At 38.9% G+C, this 21,396-nt stretch overlaps 1 protein-coding gene across 2 annotated transcripts in view; it reads left to right on the plus strand.

The window, feature by feature from the left end:
- Positions 1-21,396, plus strand: part of LOC125307118 (two pore channel protein 2-like) — a 278,758-nt gene that overhangs the window by 134,928 nt on the left and 122,434 nt on the right. For both annotated transcript variants that reach the window (XM_048262913.1, XM_048262914.1), the window contains exons 12-17: positions 12,151-12,254; positions 13,457-13,538; positions 13,633-13,713; positions 19,650-19,769; positions 20,092-20,148; positions 20,235-20,363. In XM_048262913.1, coding sequence (XP_048118870.1) covers positions 12,151-12,254; positions 13,457-13,538; positions 13,633-13,713; positions 19,650-19,769; positions 20,092-20,148; positions 20,235-20,363 — 573 coding nt within the window. The remainder of the gene's footprint in view (positions 1-12,150; positions 12,255-13,456; positions 13,539-13,632; positions 13,714-19,649; positions 19,770-20,091; positions 20,149-20,234; positions 20,364-21,396) is intronic.

Consider the following 21,396-nt stretch of genomic DNA (forward strand, 5'->3'; position numbering starts at 1 on the left):
CTAAGATGGAGAGTCTGTTTGGGGAATGTGTTGTGTTTGGGCGCATATCGCCATCTAGCGAGGCGGAGTAAAACATTAATACTTTGGCCTACGACAGTGTGTCTCAAACTTTTTCAGTTTCAGGACCACTTAACTAACCCTAGCTAAAAACAAAAAAGTAGCCTATAATTAGTCTACACAGTAGGCCTACTCACTGAACCACCTTGCTTATTGTCTTTGCACTTTGCTTATTGTGTCAGAGGATTCATGCTGTATGATTTAAACTGGCATATCTCACATAGACAGTGTTGCAGAACTGTTTGGATTTACATACAAGTTGGTTCCATATTGCAAACAACTCATCTATATTATATTTTACCACGTCTGCTAGCGGACCACTTGGGATAGCTTGCGGACCACCAGTGATCCCCGGACCACACTTTGAGAAACACTGGTCTACGAATATGACCGTGGTCCAGTCAAATCTTTTACTGTCTATGGTCAAATCCCAGCCGAGCTATAACTGTAGCTCGACTTACCTGTGCATGTCAATATACTAACTGACAAAAAATCAGAATGAGTAATTATAACAGACGAGTAGCCCTGTGGACACAACATTGTTGGAAAATTGAGATGTGTGAAACACTATTTGACTCAAATGGTAATCATTTTTTATTAAAAAAAAAGACTAAAATGTGTTGACTAAATCTGAAGTCTAAGATACCTTTAGTTTTCTTTTGACTAAAACTAGACTAAAAAAATGACGAGACTTTTAGTCGACTAAAACGTGACTAACAAAAATGATATTTGATAGTCTTTTTTCGTCAACAATAATACATCTTAAGATAGTCTTAGTCAGTGTTTCAGGACATTACTGCCGTCTCGTCATTGTCTCGTCTTAGTCATGAACAAAAAAGTCGTTGACGAACATATTTCCTCTCGTCTCGTCTGACTAAATTAACACTACATTACAAAGACTAAAAAGGACATTTCGTCACAAGACTAAGACTAAATTAAAAATAGGTGACAAAATGAACACTATCACATCTCTACAATGAAATAATGTAGGCCTATCTAGGCTAATCTATATTTTAAATAAGCAATCACTGCTGCTATGGAAACAATAAGTCAATATATGAGAGATATGTGAGTAACGACGGAATGGACGTTACAGTTCTTCAGTCACTGTAGCAAGTTACTGAAATTTGAATTCTAATGTGTTACTCAATAAAGTAACTAAATTACAGTAACGTTACTTTGTAGGCTAACTCATTACCCCCAACACTGGACGTTGTGTGTGGCTGTGAGTGTGCAAGAGTGCTATGCTGAATTGCAATCGTGTCAAGACAAATCTGATTGGCCAATACACACTGAAGATAAATTAAATAATTTCAAAATTACTTAAATTAGTGTGTTTCTACCCTCTTGCCTTGTTGTTGTCCCCGGTCTGTTCTATGGTCGGTCGGCGTACTAAACTGCACTGATTACATTTCGGACTAGGTTGTGTTTTGAGCCTGGTGGGCTAACATGTAGCTTTAGCGTGGTGTGGCTTTGTCGCTTGTGACAACTTTACTGTGATGGTATCATGTTTTCCGCTGGCAACTGGATTAAAGTCCTCTCAGCTCGCTTTACGCTGTGCCTGTGTGCTTTTTATAATTTGGCAATGGAGCCTTTTTTACACCCCTGCTGCTCTCAAACTTTTTCGCTGCCAAGCCCCCCCAACCCGAAGCTGTATCTGTTGCTTGCTTGGAATTACTCGTCGTTCACATTAATGTATGTATAGGGTCTGATTTGATCAGGTTTTTCTCATCGCTTCAAAAGAGGACCGACTCATCTACGGACACAATGCTCAAATTCCAACTGTACGCACTTTGACAACCTTTGTCGCCCCCGTCTATACTGCCTGCTCCTGCCTCGTCGTCACGTTGGAACGTTAACATTGGCCACGTAAACAATCTCATCCTTGACAAAAAATGTGTTTTGTCTCTCAGAGACAAAAACAACCCGGTGACTTCATTTAGACATTTTGACCCCCCTGGCTACTTATCCTTGCTACTTATCCAAACCTAGGGGGAGGGGGCAGATTGGCTGTAGTATACCGCTCAAATCTGACTGTCAAAGACCGTCTTGAACGGCTATATAAGAAAACTGGCCTTACAATTCATTCCATGCTCTACACCGAACTTATTCAAACTATTACTCAGCACTCACAACTTCCTCCATGTCCAGGCCAAAAACCCTATTCAGGACTGTGGACAAACTCCTCAAACCCCCTCTCACTGCCTGTCATGGTTCTTGCTGCACCGTCTCAGATTTTGTTCAAACCTTGTCTATATCATCAATGGGTCCTAAAGGCCTGTGAAATAGTTCTGTGCAAATCTTCTGTCTTCATATCTCAGGCCTTGAAATGCTTTCATGTTTACAGCTTGAAAAACATGTTTGGGCATTAATATCTTGACAAATATTTCCCCTGGACTCCTCAAATTTTCTAGGCTGGAAGACCAACTCATAAAAAGCATGTGTAAACAATTTGAAGTCTGTACTAAATGTATCCTGACTTTCAAAAGGGCCCTAGATTTTGGAAAAATGTGCATTAAGTGTGATATTGAGGGTATTAAAAACAGTTTTGTTTTTCATTTGGTATCAGTCACTATTTCCTCTTCAAATACATCATTTTATTAATGTTTTCCCACAATTTGAAGCCACATCAAATGACCATGACAATAATAAGGATAAAAAAGGTGTGTTAGTATTTTCATTTTCAAGCAACTGAAATGGTATGTGGGGTAGCTAGGACCATAAAAATCTATGTGGAAATAGCTAAGTATATGGATATTTAATGTGTAAACTACCAATATTGTACCAAGTCCCATTTACAGAATAAATGCATGTAGTTACAGGTGTTTTGAGAATTTGAGATTCTAGCGCCCCCTCAGGTGAACTCCTTTGGGATGAAGAAGAACTTCCTCTGGACTCTGGAGGCTAGCCCTGGCAGCTAGACGCTTAACAGTGCCACCAATGGCTTGTAGCAAAAAAATGCAGAAGAGTGCAAAAAAATTGGCCTCTGCAGCGTTTAGCACTTATATGATCCATCACAGGTGTGGTTGATAAGAACACTGGTACTGTAAGTGGTGCATTCAGCCTGTATACCCAAATATTGTTGCGTTGGAGTCTGTCTTCATAGCCACCAATGAATGAATAATGAAAGGGTATCCCAAGTTAAGGCCTATTCTAGGTCAATGGTTAAAATATAATTTCTGGTACATAATTTGATTTATTTGGCATCCTTTTCATTTTCAAGATATTAGGAAACTCATTCTTTCTTAAATATGGGAAGTAAAATACCAAAACACCAATTTTCTTTGTGAATGAATAATGTATCATAAATAAATAAATAAATGTTCCTTAAAATACAGGGTTCATAAGTATTGGCACCCCAATGTTAAATTCCAATAGAGGCAGGCAGATTTTTATTTTTAAAGGCCAGTTATTTCATGGATCCAGGATACTATGCATCCTGATAAAGTTCCCTTGGCCTTTGGAATTAAAATAGCCCCACATGTAGAGATTGGCATGGTTTTATTTCAGTTAGCCTATTAGCTGGTTTGATTTGCATTGAGCTCAATGAGCATCAAACCAGCTAATAGGCTAACTGAAATAAAACCATGCCAATCTCTAAGATCATTTTACCAAAAGTCAACTTTAGCAGAGGTGCCAATAATTCTAGAGGGTACTGTACATATATGGCATTTGATTGGAGGCTAGTCTCACTTTTTCCCACAGCAACATTAAAATAGTTTAGATTTGTGTACATTGTTTCTGTTAATAATGTATTATATTAAGTGTCCATTACATTATAATATTCAGATTTATCCTATTGAACATGCGCTTGTATTTTAAGTTCCGTTAAAGAGGGGTGGAGGTGGGGTCACACATTTGAGTATTTAAAAATGTACTTGAAAGTAACACATTAGTTACTTTCTGAAGTACAGTGGGCAGTGCTTCAACTTGGCCAGCTTCCCTTGCGGTCCGCGCGGCATCACGCAACATTAATTTGTATTTTTCCAGTGACGCTGCAACGACGCTGCAACAACCGGCAGAGGTCTCAAGTGAGCCGGGTGTCTCGTAAAAAGAAATGGAGCTGGAAAACCCTACACAGACTTCACTACAGACTTTAGCAGACTGGTTTAGAAGTAATTAGGGATGCACGATATATCGGCGGCCGATATATATTATTAGCCGATAAGTGAAAAAATGAAAATATTATTATCGGTCCGATAACAGAATTCTGGCGAGAGAGTTTGAATCGTTTTCATTTAGGTGTTTCGCCAATGTCATGCCTTTAAATGAAAAACACTCTTTAATAATCAAAACAAACGCTAATGAAGTAAACTTGTGACCATCAAAAATCGTTTATCGCCTGTAACTCCGTGATAACAGGACGTAACAGGAAGGCATTTGGCTGAGCAACGGAGGTTAATATGCTCTATATTTTGTCCAAATGATGTCTGTCTATCATCGTTGCACTCGGAGAAAACAAGAATGTTTAATTTGTCCTGCATTTCTTCTACGGCTGCAAACTGGATTCACTCGCCGTTAACTAAATATTTCTTTATTAGGGCAGGGCAGGCATATTTCTGGCTATTAAATTATTTCTAGAGATGCACCGATATGGAATTTTAGGGCCGATAACGATAACCGATATTTATTGGTTTGTTGTGGCCGATACCGATTCAACAACCGATAATATTACTCTTGAAAAAAAAATTTGAAAAGTGATTTGGGGAAAGCATTTAATAAGCATAATTTTATTACAGTAATTTTACCTACCACCAAATGATGGACAGAACTCATAATAGTCCTCAATAGTACGGCAGTCAACAACATAACAGTAGCCTAGCCCTACAGTATGTGTGGCTCCTTTAAGTGAACCTGATGTCAGTGATTTTTGATGGTCACAAGTTTACTTCATTAGCGTTTATTTTTTTGATTATTAAAGAGTGTTTTTCATTTAAAGGCATGACTTCGTGCTTATTCAGAAGAGCATTCAGTGCTCTCCCCAATCCCAGACGTTCACATTGCATGTTTGTTTATATGGATGCAACCGCGAGATACGCTTGTCATAGGCGCCGATGCCGTGGGTGCTCCGTCTCTCGGGCACCCACTGAAAACATCGAGCACCCACGTGTGCCAGCTTACAGTCCCGGCTAAATTTATATTAATATAAAATCAAACATCGCAGTTTATGTTAAATTCAGCATTTCTCATAATGTGATTGGATATGTTGCTGTCAATTCCCTACTCCATATACTAAACACCAATGAGAGCGTCTCTCGTATGAAAATGCCTGACACTTCCCACCTAAAGAATTAACGCAAGGCTTTGTCGGGTCTTCAGCCCCGAATGTTTAAAATGTATATAGCCCTGAATATCATTTTAAAAGTAGTCTGACAAAGCTTATTGTTTTGTGACACAGCTAAACACTGGTACCTCATCGAATGCCTATAACATAGCCTAGGTGGTCACAACTCACAAAAGTAAAGCAGATAGAAAGAACTCACGCAAATCTAGCCTATAACACGCAGACAGCTTCATGCGCAGGGGAGAGAACGCGCGCACAGGTGCTTTATGATTGTTGGCTTCTGATGGTATCTTGCTAATTCACTGAACTGCATTAGGTGACACAAATGGTATTGCCTTTATCTTATAACTCCTTGTCTGAGCTACTACCAGGCCTATGGTTTAGTCAGATGTTCCCTGACAAAGACATTCGAAAATTAAGAATGTTTATTGACTTGAAAAATACACTAATTTTTGCAAACTTCCTTCATTCAACCCTTGAAGACATCACGGTCTGGTGCGCTATCAGTGTTGCGCGGATTTGGTCACAAGCGGCCCGCGGTTTTAATCAATCCGACCGCAACTCGGACCGCGAATATGAATTAGGACAAAATTATACCCGACCCGCGATCCGACCCGCTTATTTACAAAATGTGTGCTTTTGGTTATAGCCTGCATGCAGTGTGACAGTAGGCCATTTCTGTAAAACAAACTAATTTATTTGCGAAACTTATGCAGTAGAACTACACGCTGTAGGCATGCAGGACATAATGTTTGCGCAGGAGAGAGAATGAGAATAAGAGCGCAAGCACGCACGCAACCACCAAGGATTAGAACACTAGGATAAGATTTGAAGGCCATGGACATACATCTTTCTTTCGAAAACAGAAATGGTGAGGCAAGGTATAGGCAAGAGAGATACATTGCTGGTCAAAACGTATATAAAATATATATTTAATTAATTTTAACTGACCCGCCCGCAAACTGCTGTGCACAGTGCACTGACGACTGTAGCAGCCCAAGGTAACCAGTTGTTGTAGATGAGAGGCAAACCCTTGTTTCAGATAGCCTGGACAACATGTTACCTGGGTGTTGCCTACGTTATTAATTAATGGTAGCCTGCAATAGTTAATTGATTCGTGTAACATATTAGTTGGCTCAAAGAGTAGGGAATCAGGATGGAGAGTCACGCGTGTGTTGCTTTTGCGGGATCGAATCCAGTTTAATGCTAGTTTTCAAAACATATATTTTTTTACATGTCTTTTGTCCGAGTGGCTGTAATGTAGCCGAGCGCTCATGGCGTATGAAAAGCGACTTCAAACCGCCTAAAACAACTTGTTTGTGAATGTCTGACAACTGCTGCAGCGCATGCACGCGCAAGGAAACCAGTAGGTGGAGAAACCAGAAGGCACACAACACCGGAACGATTTTAAGGCTATTTCGCATAGGCTACTCAATGGTGCTATTTCACACGCATTATAGCGACCCCCACTCACCGGGGTTAGGTGGAAGGTGTTAATAGACGATTGGCATAGCCTACAGTGGACTAGGGCTGTCAAAATTGCTCAAAAATGACGTTTGAATATCCCCTCTTAAATAAACACATGTATTCGAATATACTGGAATATCTAGGCTATATTATTTGCGCATTATGTCAGTGACGCGCATCATGTCATCTGTTTTTAACTTTTTGTATGGCTTTCAGCCATAAGGCATTTCCTAATTCACCCGACACTGATATTCAAAATGTTGAAACTATTTCGTCATAGCCTATAAGCAGTTTAATTAAATGTAATGTTAGTTGTAAACAAACGGGCTACTTGGTGAGGCTTGGCCTCACAGATAGGCCTATTAACTGACCACCCGATTCACGTTGGCTGTGGGGCAGGGGGGCCATCAGACATTTGTTCCCAAGGGTCTATGAATTGTTAATCCGGCCCTGCCCCCAACGAACGCAACTTTCCACCTCTGAGAAAGCTTAAAAGAAAGTCTAGAGGACTCCTAACTCACTGACCTACTTACTGTAGGCTGCGCAAACCACAGGCCTTTTTTTTGGGCAAGCCTGCATTCGAGGCAGGCCTTCTGTTGAAGAATTTTATATAAATCCTGTGCTAACAGTAATCCTCCTACCCCCCGCTACCACAGCTGTGGATAGTGTGGCATGCTCACTCTTTATGTCTCCTTCTTGCAAACTAGGCCCATTTACGTCTTCAAAAAATAACAACTTGCTAGATATGCTTTCATATCTTTGGGCTTCATTCAGCATTTTGTTCTTCCACTGCAAATTACTCTTCTATGTTTGCTGCCTGCTGCATCCTTTCTGTTTTTATTGTTTAGAAAAGGTTTGATGTCTTGAGTTGATGCATTAAACATTGTTCGCAGGTAACCAGCCACAAATAGCCTACAGATTCTTGCTTGCATACATTCTCTATTCTCTCCAAAATGTGCCCGTTCTATAGGCTGGCCAAGTGCGTAATTCTGTGGCATAAAGCAGATGTATTTGTTTATTGTACAGAAAAATAAAAATAACCTGTCAAGCAGTCAGTTGACTACATTGCAGTCAATAAGTAGGGCAAATTACGAAACCAAAATGTGGGTCATAGTTGTCTAAGCCTCTGCTGTCAGGCCAAACCCATGAACAAAGACGCATTGATATCTGCAATAGAGTTTTTTTTGGCGAAACAAGCTCACAGCCAAACGAGTCATAGCACTGAAGGGGGAGGCAACTGGCATGTGATTTCCCCACGGGCCAATGGATGTACAAGTTTTCTCCTGTGCCTACGATATTTAATCAAGTGTCAAGTTGCAAAATGCTATTCGTTTTAACACATTTTTATGATAGTATGAAGTACTTTTTGTATAGGGTACTATCTTAATTGCTTTATACTCAATACTTGACAAATGGCTATTGCATCTGTCTATTGAAAGTGAGAATGTGGCATGTGTTCTACTGTGTAGGCTTCATAAAATAAAATAAACAGATTGCTAATGGCCTACATTAGGGGGTGCGTTTTCCGTACAACTACGGAGGTTAGCTTTTTACTAACAGGATGCATCGTTCAACTAACCAACATGTAAGTTACGACTGTTTCCCAAAACTGTCACACTTACATAGTACTGTAAGTTTGGACCATGATAGTTTCCAAACTTCAGTAGTCTGGACTAAGGTGGTTAATGACGTTTAGTAGTACGTGAACGGGCACCTGCACATACTTCTGTGGCGCATTGCGTTAAGGCCGGCAGATGACAGCCACCGTTCCACAGTAGTTACCAGTTCCCTGTCCAAGAGTTCGAATCTGGGTTAAGATTTTGACAACAATATTGACATTGTTGTTTACCTAAGTTTATCTTTTGTGCAGATCATATTCTTCTTGGCTTGGTTTGCGTAAACTAACAAGGACCCCCATGAAAATCAAAGGCTACATATTCTCAGCTGACTCGTCAAAAAGTGTGCACCACCTTATTATTATCTGCAGGTGTGTGACTTTTACCTACGTGCACATGGCTGCAAATTGACTTTTAATGCCTTGGGCATTTTAAAAATGGATGTATGGTGGTTAGAAGTGTAAATATCAATTAGAAACCTAAATATATTTATAATTATTAATTTGCAAACAAATAACTGGCGTCAGTGTCGTCTTTGACATGAAGATCCCTGGAACTATGCTTCTACTAGCATTCTACCACAGGTTGAGAGGTGTAGTTGTAACTACACAACTTTACGATAGTGGTTGTGAACGTTCGTTGCTACTATGGTTTTGGGAAACACTAACGTAGTGTAACGATGCATTGGACTAGGCCTATGTAAGTTCCAAATATTAATGTAATTCTGCGGCATAAAGCAGATGTATTTGTTTATTGTACAGACAAATAAAAATGACATGTCAAGCAGTCAATTGACTACATTGCAGTCAAAAAGTAGGGCAAATTAATTTACGAAACCAAAACGTGGGTCATAGTTGTCTAAGCCTCTATAGCGTAGCCTGTTAAAAACGTCGCAGAAGCCTACCCAAGGCTACAGATTAATTCTGAACAGTTATTTCTCTACTGGCTCAATTACCCCAACACTGACAATAATGTAGACAGCAAATTTCGATTTCGATTTTCGTTACCAGTAGTCAAGCCTTAAGCCATACCCAGGTAGCCGTAATCGAGGTAAATCGAGCTATGTTGTCTGTTACCTTTTTGCAGCTCTATGAGTTTACGAGATGTGTATATGATCACATTCTGTTTTTATTTGGGGTTGTACAAAAACTTCTCATAGGGAAAAGGGTGCCGGCAGAGCGCACGTCAAACACACCTAATTTATTTTCACCTATTTTTAAGAGCTGTTTTAAGACCTGTTATTTGGCTCACTTCTCACTCTCTCTTCTTCTTTCCCTGCCTTCTTTGGAGGGTCCCCTCTGCCTCTCCTAACTCTTCAGGATAAACTGTTATCATGTACCTTGTTTTTTAATGATGACAGTCTATTTAATTTATTCTTTAAAGGTCAGCTGGCTCTTGAGCACAAGATATTTTATTACTGATAAATCCTTTTATGAGTACATGACAATAAACTTGAACTTGAACTTGCATAGATGAAAAGTGCGAGAAAGGCATGAGTGGGGAGGGAAATGTGTTAATTGTGCTTTTGTGCATTCGTTTTGGAACAGAGGGGTAGATTTACTAACGCGTTTGTACAAAAATGCCGCACTTAGTTAAAACCGCAGACTGCCTGTGGCAGGAGCAGAGAATGGCAAGATACGCTTCTCCGTGTCATACATTTGCAGTTATGGGAGGGTCTGGAAAAGTTAGCCTGATGTAGCCATACTCAATTCTGGTCAGAATTTGAGTCTGATATTGCTCCATTGGAATGTGATTATGGTGCGTAAAATGTGCCTCATTATGTATTCTCCTGTATGTACGAAAGCTGCCTGTGAAAGCGCTCATCTGCCCGAGTCCAGCTGTTTTTGGTAGGCAGCTGCTCTCCTCTCCTTTCAGTACGGTGTACCAGCACTGAATCTTATGGTGGTATGCAGTATCCGACTGTACCAGCCTACTCTCACCCCTGCTTGTCAGCGGAATTAGATGATTGTCAAAGTCAGTTGATGTAGTTGACCTGTCAGTTACCGATCAGCTGACATGCTAAGTTTGACTGAGATAAATCTGCCGAAGTGTCATTGTATTTGGTTAAGTCTTACGTCACATGCTGTTTCCAGGCCCACAGCTCTTTCATCCAAAAAAGTTTACTAGCGCTTGTTTTCACAACCTGTAAAACTTGTCACCATTACTTCTGTTTTAGTGACGGTAAACAAATCACTTGATTCTAACAGAGTAATTAGTGAAGCTGTGTAGCCAGATGATATAATCAGGGGTAACTTACAGGCCTCCGTGAAAAATAGGATTTTATTACCGTTCACTTTAAAAGTTTGCCATACTTCGGTTTATCTGTAGGATACCCATGGACACTACCACCGAAGTGTAAGGCTATTTTGAACTTTGTCAGTGGTTTGAAAATAGTGATTTATTTTGACATGGCTGAATGCACGCTGCAACACACTATAAACCATTTTCTTGCTAATGCAAACAACGGTCTAGCTCAAAACTCCTCCAATTAGCATAATATAAATAGACCTCACAGGTTGTTTTTACTCAGGAGTATCCCTTTATGTGCACAAAGTTGGTGTACAACACTATTCTGATGACATTTGTACATCACGCGAGGAAGCACACAGCACACTCCATGAATGTTGAATTAGATAAAAATAGCATATGGAGACTGGAGAGACCAAACTTGACCCGGTGTCAAATTCCTGTTCTTAAAACCACTAAGATGGATCCTTTACTTTTTGTGAGTTGATTTTTTTTCTGTTAATTAAAAACCATGGTTATTTTTTTTTTTTTTTTGCTACTACAGTTGGGGATTATATTTTTGCACTTTCAGTTGGATTATTAAGAGATTTTAAAGACTTGCATTTTTGATCGTCCCTTTGCGCGGAAAGATTTGCACTTGTAACATGTGTTGTGTGCGTGTGAGGACATTAACTGATTCATGTTCCTATTGTTTTTCTATGGATTGAATGTGAATGAGAGGCTGAGCGCATATACGTGAGCTGTGGGAAAATATAAAATTGAAAAGGCATCTATTTTGCATTGTCTGTGTTCTCTCTTGAGATACACTACCGTCAAAAGTTTGGGATCACTTACAAATTTCCATTCCTCTCCAATATAGACATAACACCAGCTGAGATCAGTTGCATTGTTTTTTTTAATTAGGGCAGCAGTTTTCAGATTAGATAGATAGATAGATAGATAGATAGATTTATTGATCCTCAAGGGGAAATTCAAGAAATTCAAGATTACATTATATGCTTACATAATCCCAAAAGGGTTCTTGACTGTTGTAGAAAGAAATGGCTGATCTTAAATGTAATTTCTACACCCATTATCAGCAACCATTCATCCAATGTTCCAAAGGCACATTCTGTTTACTAATCTGAAACATCTGAAAACTGCTGCCCTGATTAAAAAAAAAAAAGAATGCAACTGATCTCAGCTGGTATTCTGTCTCTAATGGAGTGGAATGGACATTTGTAAGTGACCCCAAACTTTTAACTGGTATTGCAATTTATTCAAACAAGTCATAGTTTACTAATATAAAAGTAAAGCCAACATTGCCAGTGTGAAATGGTAATAATAATTAAAAAAATACAAGACTAATTATTAAAAGATGTAAAGCTGAACATCAGTGTAGAAATGAACAATTGTGCTGTTTGAACTTTCCAATTACACTTATTTCTGTTGAGAATTGCATCCCTGCTTGAGTTGAGAACTCTTTTTTTTCTCCTGCAGATGTCTATCCAGACATCCATTCATAGGAGGCGTTTGGGTATTCAGGCAGCTTTTGTGGTCCTTTGCTGCCATGGTCACACCAAAAGACTAACAGGAGAGCAACAGTAAGACTACGTTTAGGTCATGACACCAAAATTGCTCTAAATTGGTGATGATATTCACATTTTGCACTGTAATGTCTTCTGCACATGTGTGAGTTCCCGATGAGATGTATAATAATACAGCCAACTATATATTACACTCTGAACGCTCAAATAGATACATATATGTACACATATAGTACTGTACACCTGTGAAGCCATAGAGGAGGGCATCTGTAGTTATGAACTGTGGATAATCTTTACTGCAAAGCCTTAGTCCTATGCTATAAACAACCCAAGAGGTTGCTTGGTTGCATACATTTCCATGCACAAAAAATGCACATCCAACTAAGGGGGCAAAACCAGCATAGAGCAGCACTCACTATAACGCAAACAGGAACGGCAATGGTTAGAGAATGTTCAATATGCAAAATAAATGGAAATGAAAGACAAACAAACGGTTAGGTGCACTAAGTGCTTTGGTATGTATAAGTTAGTGATGGCTTTTGATTGTGTCTGTACGTTTTTGTACGGATCATGTAAATACAGTTGTGCTCATAAATTTACATACCCTGTACATACACATGCTAAAGTTGACTAAAAAGAGGTGTAAAAAACATCTTTTGGGATTGATCTTAATGCCTAGGAAAAAGGAAAAATCCAACCTTTAAAGACACCAATTTTCTTTGTGAATGAATAATGTATCATAAATAAATAAATGTTCTTCCTTAAAATACATACCCCTATGTTAAATTCCATAGAGTCAGGCAGATTTTCATTTTTAAAGGCCAGTTATTTCATAGATCCAGGATACTATGCATCCTGATAAAGTTCCCCTGGCCTTTGGAATTAAAATAGCCCCACATCATCACATACCCTTCCCCATATCTCACGATTGGCAGAAAGATTTTAAGGAAGAACATTTATTTATTTACAATACATTATTCATTCACAAAGAAAGTTGGTGTCATTAAATGTTGGATATTTCCTATTTCTTTAAATTAAGGCATTAAGATCAATTTCCAAAAGAAGATTTTTTATTTCTCTTTTTAGTCAACTTTAGCATGTGTATGTATATGGTATGTAAACTTCTGGTTTCAACTGTATGTTATCTCTTACTACTACTGACATATAAATAAACTACAGAGTAGTTTTAATATATCTAAAAAATGTTTACATATTGTGTGTGTATGATTTGAATGAACATAATTCCTGTCTCTTTTTAGTGAGCAAGTTCAAGTGGCAGCTGTGTTAGAGGTGATACAGCGGGTGCAGATGAAATCTTACTATAGACAGGCCATCATTAAGGTAAACAGTGAACTGTAAATATAGAGCAAAATATGATGTTTATCTAGTTATAATGTGCTGGATTTCCCCATGATGTTTGTCATTGTCCTCTCAGAAAATACCTGCTGATAGCTGCATGACAGGGGAGGCCTTTCAGAGATTGTTTGAAGAGCTGGACAAGGATCAGATAAAAGAGGTGAAGCTGAGTATAAGCATCAGAACGTCACATATAACCCATCATCACGTATGTCCAACCTCTTACGTGTATGTGTCACTTAATATTCATTTCTATACAAACCAAGATGGCAGATTCCTAAAGAAACGCAAGCACCCACACCATAAGTTTATCTAAATTAGCTATGTACCAAAAATGACATTTTACCATGACTCGAAGAGCTGTAAACAGTGTTGTAAGGCTGCGTGTGCAAATCCGCTTGGAGCTCCAGTGGAATTTTGAATTGCTACGAGAATTCTCGGGCTAACCGTTGATGTGCCGTGAGAAAGATTGGGAATAAGTACCGACCAGCCCAGCACTAAAATCAAAGTCATTCCACCGAATCGGTGCCTTTTGCGTCCCACAACATATAATCAGTTCTAAAGTTGCTTTAACAACAAATACATGTGTAATTTAAAAAACTTAATGTTACTATAGATCATATGCATAAATATAAGACCAAGTAAACCCAATAAAATACAAGTTAAAATGATTAAAATCACATAAATATTTGCTATGGGTAAGGATTTTGGTTGATTTTGGCTTGTCCCACGCTATGTTTTTTCTTTTTCAACAGCACTTCTCAGTTGTAAAATGTTGGTAAAATTATACAATTTTCACAGTTTTATATTGTCTTAAGTGTAATCTCATTGTTAAGCAATGATTTTGACATAAATAGATATGTTTTCTTAGAAAATATAAGTAATTTATCATTGTCCCTTAATTTCATCTCAGTCCTGTTACTTTCACTAAAACCCCTTATAAAATAATGGTACAAACTAGAAGTGACATAATTTCAAGGAAGTGACATCATTTAGAAGAAGCAGATTCCACAGTGTAAGAAAGGGTAACTTTCTCTCTTCTTAAATGTCCTATTTTTCATGTTTTATCAGGGTTGTGAGAGAGGGGCGAGCATACAACATCAGTCCTGTTACCATTTTTTAAAGTGTATATATAAACAATTATTTATCAATACTGATATTACCTATATCTAGAAGTAATAACCTTTCAGATTACATACCATGTGCCTCCCTAACCTTGACCTGTTAGCTAGAAAGGAGCAATTTACCATGAAATCATCAGTCCTGTTACCATCAGTCCTGTTACTATCCTACAATATTCTATGTAATAAGTGAATGGTAAAAAATAAATGCATAGCTTGAGATGGCCCAACACAATTTCTTGTCATGTTAAGATGTGTTAATTAAATGGGCATTGAAAAAAATCAGTTTGAAACGATTATATTTTTCACATTTTTAAAGTTGAAAAGGCACCGATTTCATGGAATGAAATAAAATCGGATATTTCAGGCAGTAAAAGCCCCGGTAAGAACCGAACTAGATTTTGTTCTACACAAATCTACACACATATGGCTACTGAAAAATGTAAGGTTCATTTAGCAAATGTTATTTTGAAGTATTAAAAAACATCGTTGTTTTAAGAATTTTTGAACGAAATGGATGGTAATTAGCACATTTACGATATACTCTTTTGATCCTGTGAAAAATTTGGTCTCTGCATTTATCCCAATCAGTGAATTAGTGAAACACATAGCACACAGTGAACACACAGTGAGGTGAAGCACACACTAACCTGGAGCAGTGAGCTGCCTGCTAGAGCGGCGCTTGGGGAGCAGTTAGGGGTTAGGAGCCTTGTTCAAGGACACTTCAGCCTTAGTTGTGGGCATAGGAGAGCAGTGCTCAACCACTTTCCCTGCCCACATTTTTTCCTACAATTGTTTTTTTTTTTTCCTCTTTTCCCTATTGTGTTACTAAGCCGTGGCTCACTTAAAAAAGCCCTAACCAGTAGGCCACGGCTGCCCCAAGCTTTAAGTGTTGGTCCTCTACAATGTGTTTTGCAGGTAGCTGCAAATACCAATTTCCATTAAAGTAAAATGTAAATAAATACATAATGCAATAATTTGCAAATCACACAAATCCTTTAATTATTTGAAAACCATGCAAAGAAAACATCAATTGTTGAGACAGATTTTTGAATTTGAATTGCACAACTTGAGGAAATGTATTGAAAGACCCGATCTGAATAGCATATTTGCAATGAATGAATGAATAATGAATTTATTTATCTCAATAAGGTTGAAACTGAATGTAATATTTAATGCACCAAAATTGGAGAGTGGGTTGGACACCTCAACTGCTACTTAGGAACATGAAATGGCACTGGCCTCAAGGTGCCGCTGTAATAATTGGGTTAATGTTTTCGGCAGTTATCTTCAAAATGGATTGGCCTACAGTCAAAATTATTTCGTTATCATAATCTCTAAAGTCTTCTGGATTTTCACTGAAATGGTCCTGTCATTTTCAAAAAGACTTGAAAGTGAAATAAAACAAAATCGTCCAAGACCAAACATCCGCATTTCATGAAACCAGGCATACACCATCTATAGAACTGCTAACAAAAACTACTTTTTCAGACTTTTGATGGATCTATTGCCTTATATATTTTTCCTTAACCCTTAGAGCCCTATTGATGCAAAGTGCGTCAAAAAACACCCATTCTTCTTTGTTAAATTGCCCCGGAACTGTTCGTCGCAGCGTGAAACCTTTATTGGGTGACAGAGCAGGAAAATCCTGAAATTAAATGAAATTGGATCATATTTACAGTCTATACTGCTCTGCGTTCACCTGTGCACCCTTTACTCCCGTTTGAATTAGTCGCAAACTCGTAATCGCATAGATATGGCACTCATGTCACACACAGAGCTATCCATTGATGCCAAGCACATTCTTCTGAGTCAAAGGGATCACGTTACAAAAACAGACGAAGTGACGGCATAAGACTAACTTCATACAGCTCAACCTACCCCACATTTTCGTGTGTTTCTCTATGGCAAAGCATGTTCATAATCCGATGCTATCATGTGTTCCTCTTAGCCTGAGTTTTCCCATGCTGCCTTACGCGCGCAATTTTATTCATGCTGCTAGGCAGCCTGGATTTTATGGACTTCGTTTTAACCTCAACGAAGGAACCAATCACAGAACGGAGGGAGGGCAGCAAGACGATGACGACACGCCGAAGCCATTATGAGCTATGTACAGACGCATTTGACAGACATTCGTAGCGACCCAATAAACGGCTCTGGGCATTCGTAAACCACGTTTCAAATACGAGAAAATTAATGTCTAGTGCCCAGACCCCATCTCAATGAGATGAGGTCTGACGTTAGCCAGGCTATGTTCCTCTATGGCAAAGCATGTTCATAATCCGGTTTTGAGATCCTAGCAAATCCCTCATGGTATCCAATTCCAAAAGGCTCACCAGGCATCCCAATTGTTCGAAAAAGTTCAACAAAGAAACACGTTTTTGCCTTTGCTTTGTTCATTGCAGTAAAAAGGTGTTGTAGAGAACCGTCATGAGTGCACACACAGGCTAACATGCAAACTCAGGTCAAGTCAGGTCAGATCAGTTTGTGTCACAGATGTGGAGCGCAGAAAGGTAATTTTTCATCACTAAATAAAAAAAAAATGGCATTTATTTCTGTAAGGCACACACCACATATTTCTGTACATTGCTCAGCCCCAGAGTCTCCCTCCACCATGGTTCTTATATTGCCAGATTCAGGACAGTCTAGCCTACACATGCATGGAAGTCATGTACAGCTGGCAGAGATACATATCAAAATGTAAGAATTTTATAATACGCTTTTTGTCTTTTTATTATTTAAAAATCAAAATCAAATTGCAAGTATTAATACATGAACTGGTGGCAGATCTGGGTAGCATAGACTCTGCTGAAAAAGTCAATATATAGCATATGTGAATGGCACTTACAATGACCAGGATAAATACTTATAACTTAAGGCAGTGAGAATGCCCTGAAAAAAGGTTAGGGCTCATAGGGTTAACCCTTTTGAGCCCATGTCGAACATTTCATTTTTGGTACTGGATGAGCTTACTATACTACTTATTTCTTGATTACATACCATTGGTAATCAGAAGAATAAGTTCTATGAAATTATGTAAAATACATATGGTAATGTTGATATAGTAATGGCAGAATGGCAAATCTGAAAGCAACACGCCGCAGGGCAGACGTCGAGGTGGGTCGGGAGGGTGGCCACGTCACAGGGCGGACCGACGGGGCAGCTTGGGAGCTGGGGACTCAGGACCAAGCTTCGGAGGCGTGAGAGACCGTGGAGACTCGGGAGGGCCTCGGAGGCACTAGAGAGCAAGGGAACTCGGGACTGGAACTCGGAGGCGTTAGAGAGCATGGGGACCCGGAACTCGGAGACGCTAGAGAGCACGGGGACTTGGGATTTGGAGACGCTAGAGAGCGTGGGACTCGGGACTTGGAGGCGCTAGAGAGCGTGGGACTCGGGACTTGGAGGCGCTAGAGAGCACGGGGACTTGGGATTTGGAGATGCTAGAGAGCGTGGGGCTGGGACAGCAGGGTGATGTATACTTATTTCCCCTGTATTTTAAGGAAGAACATTTATTTATTTACGAAACATTATTTATTTACAAAGAAAATTGGTGTTCTTAAAGGTTGGATTTTTCTTCATTTTTTAATTAAGGCATTAAAATCAATTTCCAAATATTTTTTCATGCCACGGTAGTTTTTGTTGTTAATCGTTCACCTCCACAACAAAAGCATTTTTATTGTGTACAGGGGGGATAAGCCATGAGAAGTTTGCTATTTACAACAGCAGAGTAAAATATAAATATATTGCGACTCTACAGGGAGCTCTAAAGTTGCCAAAAATACCTAAACCTGCGTAGTGAACCTTTAAGAGCGATTGTTTTGGGATTCTTGCATATGAAAACAGCAGTCTGTTTTGTGGTAAACATGCATGAAAAAAAAACTTTCAGAAACAACAGATCCAGAATAGATAGATAGATAGATAGATACTTCAAGGGTCTCGGTAGCATACAGACATAACACACAACATGCACTTACAGCAGAAGTGGTAAACATCAGTGTAAGTAAAAACATATAACTAAACTCCACTGTACAATAAAGACAGTAGAAGATAAGACAGATAAGAAAACTAACAAAACTAAAAACTAAAACTAAAACTAAAAACTAAAATTCTGATGCTTGCGTTGCATTAACACTTGCTGGTAAGTATGGTGCATATGCATTGAAGCGAGATTGACAGGTCAACAACCAATCACCACTGTCAGCTGGCAGAGGAGGATAGTTAGCTTGCTGACATTAAATAGTTGGCTTACACAACATTTCAGCTGTGTTTTGGGATTACAATAAGGGCTTTTTAAGAATGTAGAGTGTCTAACTACAACTTTAACTTTTACAAAATCTAAGCATTAAAAAGCCAAACAAACTCTCTCAAAAAAGCTCTACTGAACTCCGTGCACCATCTTTGTTGATATTGAGAGCCGTCTTTGCTCATTTGTATAAATGCAATGGGATTGGCTCACACCTGCATTGCTCAGCATTGGCGCAGCAAAAAAAACATTTTTCAACTGTTTAATGGAGGTGACAGGAGTAATGCAACACAACCACAATACACTTCAGTAACAGATAACGTAAGCCCATGTAAAGTGAATAAGAAATGTCTCTGTCAACGCATTCAGTGGAAGCATGTGAGAGCACAGTTATGTATTGTGCTTTTGTCACTCACAGGGTAATCTGTGTCATCTAACATTGAGGCATTACATAGGTAGTAATGATCGTAAGAGGCGAGGAAAACATGTGTGAGACCATTATCTCAGAGACTACCCAAATAGCTCTATAAAGGATTGCAAAGCCCTGTAGACTGGGGATGTCAAGGATGGCTCTCCCCTCCCAGCATGACAGATTAACTGATGAAGGACTAGAGCTATTAAAATCATTAAGGAATATGTGTGTGTGGGTGTGGGTGTGTTTGTGTGTGTACACATTGTATATCTTCTATCATTCCTCCTAATCAGTTGACTGTTTTCATACCTTCTCTTCAGCATCCTCCGAAACCAGAATACCATCAGCTGTACTTACAGCGGCTACAAAGTGTAGTCTGTCACTATTCTGTCACTGTGTTGGGCAATGCCCTGGCTCTGGCTAATGTCATCTGCATATGTGTGAGTATTTCATTTACTCATATGTGGTTGAACTGGCATTGAATCATTGTAATTGAAAGAATACCTTACAATAGATACCATTTTCAAGCAGAGCATTCCATATGAGATGTTTTAGGACTGAATAATGATAAATTGCTTGTTCTTGTGCTAGATTTAAATTCTATACTGTACATGTGAATACATACAAATGCTATTGAATTTGAGAATATTAAAGTAATGTTCAGTTATTGTTATTGTGATGACATTGACAAATCATTTCAATTACTAATATTTGCTTTATGTAATTCTTCCACCTTTGTGATGTATTTCTATTGCTTTACAGACTGTTTTAGTTCTGGACTCTGAAAAAACAGTTACAGAGCGTGATGATTATTTAGAGGTATTGACCAACACCCAATTCATATTAAAGTTCCGTCGTGCTCAATATTATCATCTCCAAGTCTAACATTGACCTTTTCTTTGCAGGTCATCAATTGTGTATTTATTTTATTTTACCTTTTGGAGATGGCACTAAAAAATATTGCTCTTGGTTGGAGAGGTTACCTGTCCTACAAAAGTAATATCTTTGATGGGATGCTCACCATTTTACTCTTGGTATGCAGAAGGCCACGTTTAGCTACAGTCTGATACATACAGTGGGCATTACTTCGATTTGGCCAGCTTCCCTCGCAGTCTGCGCGCGTCCAGTGACGCTGCAACGACGCTGCAACAACCCAAACAACCGGCAGATGTCTCTTGTGAGCAGGGTGTCTCGTAAAAAGAAATGGAGCCTGGAAAACCCTACACAGATTTCACTACAGACTTTAGCAGACTGGTTTAGACATAATTTAATAGCCAGAAATATGCCTGCCCTGCCCTAATAAAGAAATATAAAGGTTAACTGCGAGTGAATCCGTTTGCAGCCGTAGAAGGTTGTTGCTAGTGACAAAATATTAACTTTCACTGTTTTACAATGTCTTTGTAAATTACATTTAATTAAAAAGTGTTTAATTCATCCAGGTTCTCCCCTATGCTCATAGGCGCCGATACCGTGAGCACCCACTGAAAATATCGAGCACCCACGTGTGCCAGCTTACAGTCCCGGCTAAATTTACATTAATTTAAAATCAAACATCGCAGTTGATGTTAAATTCAGCATCTCTCATAATGTGATTGGCTATGTTGCTGTCAATCCCCTACTCCATATACTAACCACCAATGAGAGCGTCTCTCGTATGAAAAATCCTGACACTTCCCACCTAAAGAATTAACACAAGGCCTTGTAAACAATGTTTAAAATGTATATAGCCCTGAATATCATTTTAAAAGTAGTCTGACAAAGCTTATTGTTTTGTGACACAGCTAAACACTAGTGCCTCATAGAACATCTATAACATAGCCTAGGTGATCGCAACTCGCAAAATTAAAGCAGATAGAAAGAACTCACGCAAATCTAGCCTACAACATGCAGACAGCTTCATGTGCAGGGAGAAAGAGCGCGCGCACAGGTGCTTTATGATTGTTGGCTTCTGATGGTATCTTGCTAATTCACTGAAGAAAGACTTATGATTATGGATAGAAAGAACATTCTGAATAAAAATATTAAACCCTACAGCAAGTAGCCTGCCTTGGTAGGGACGTTTGAATC

Source organism: Alosa alosa, chromosome 14, assembly GCF_017589495.1.
Source record: "Alosa alosa isolate M-15738 ecotype Scorff River chromosome 14, AALO_Geno_1.1, whole genome shotgun sequence".
Taxonomy (NCBI): domain Eukaryota; kingdom Metazoa; phylum Chordata; class Actinopteri; order Clupeiformes; family Clupeidae; genus Alosa; species Alosa alosa.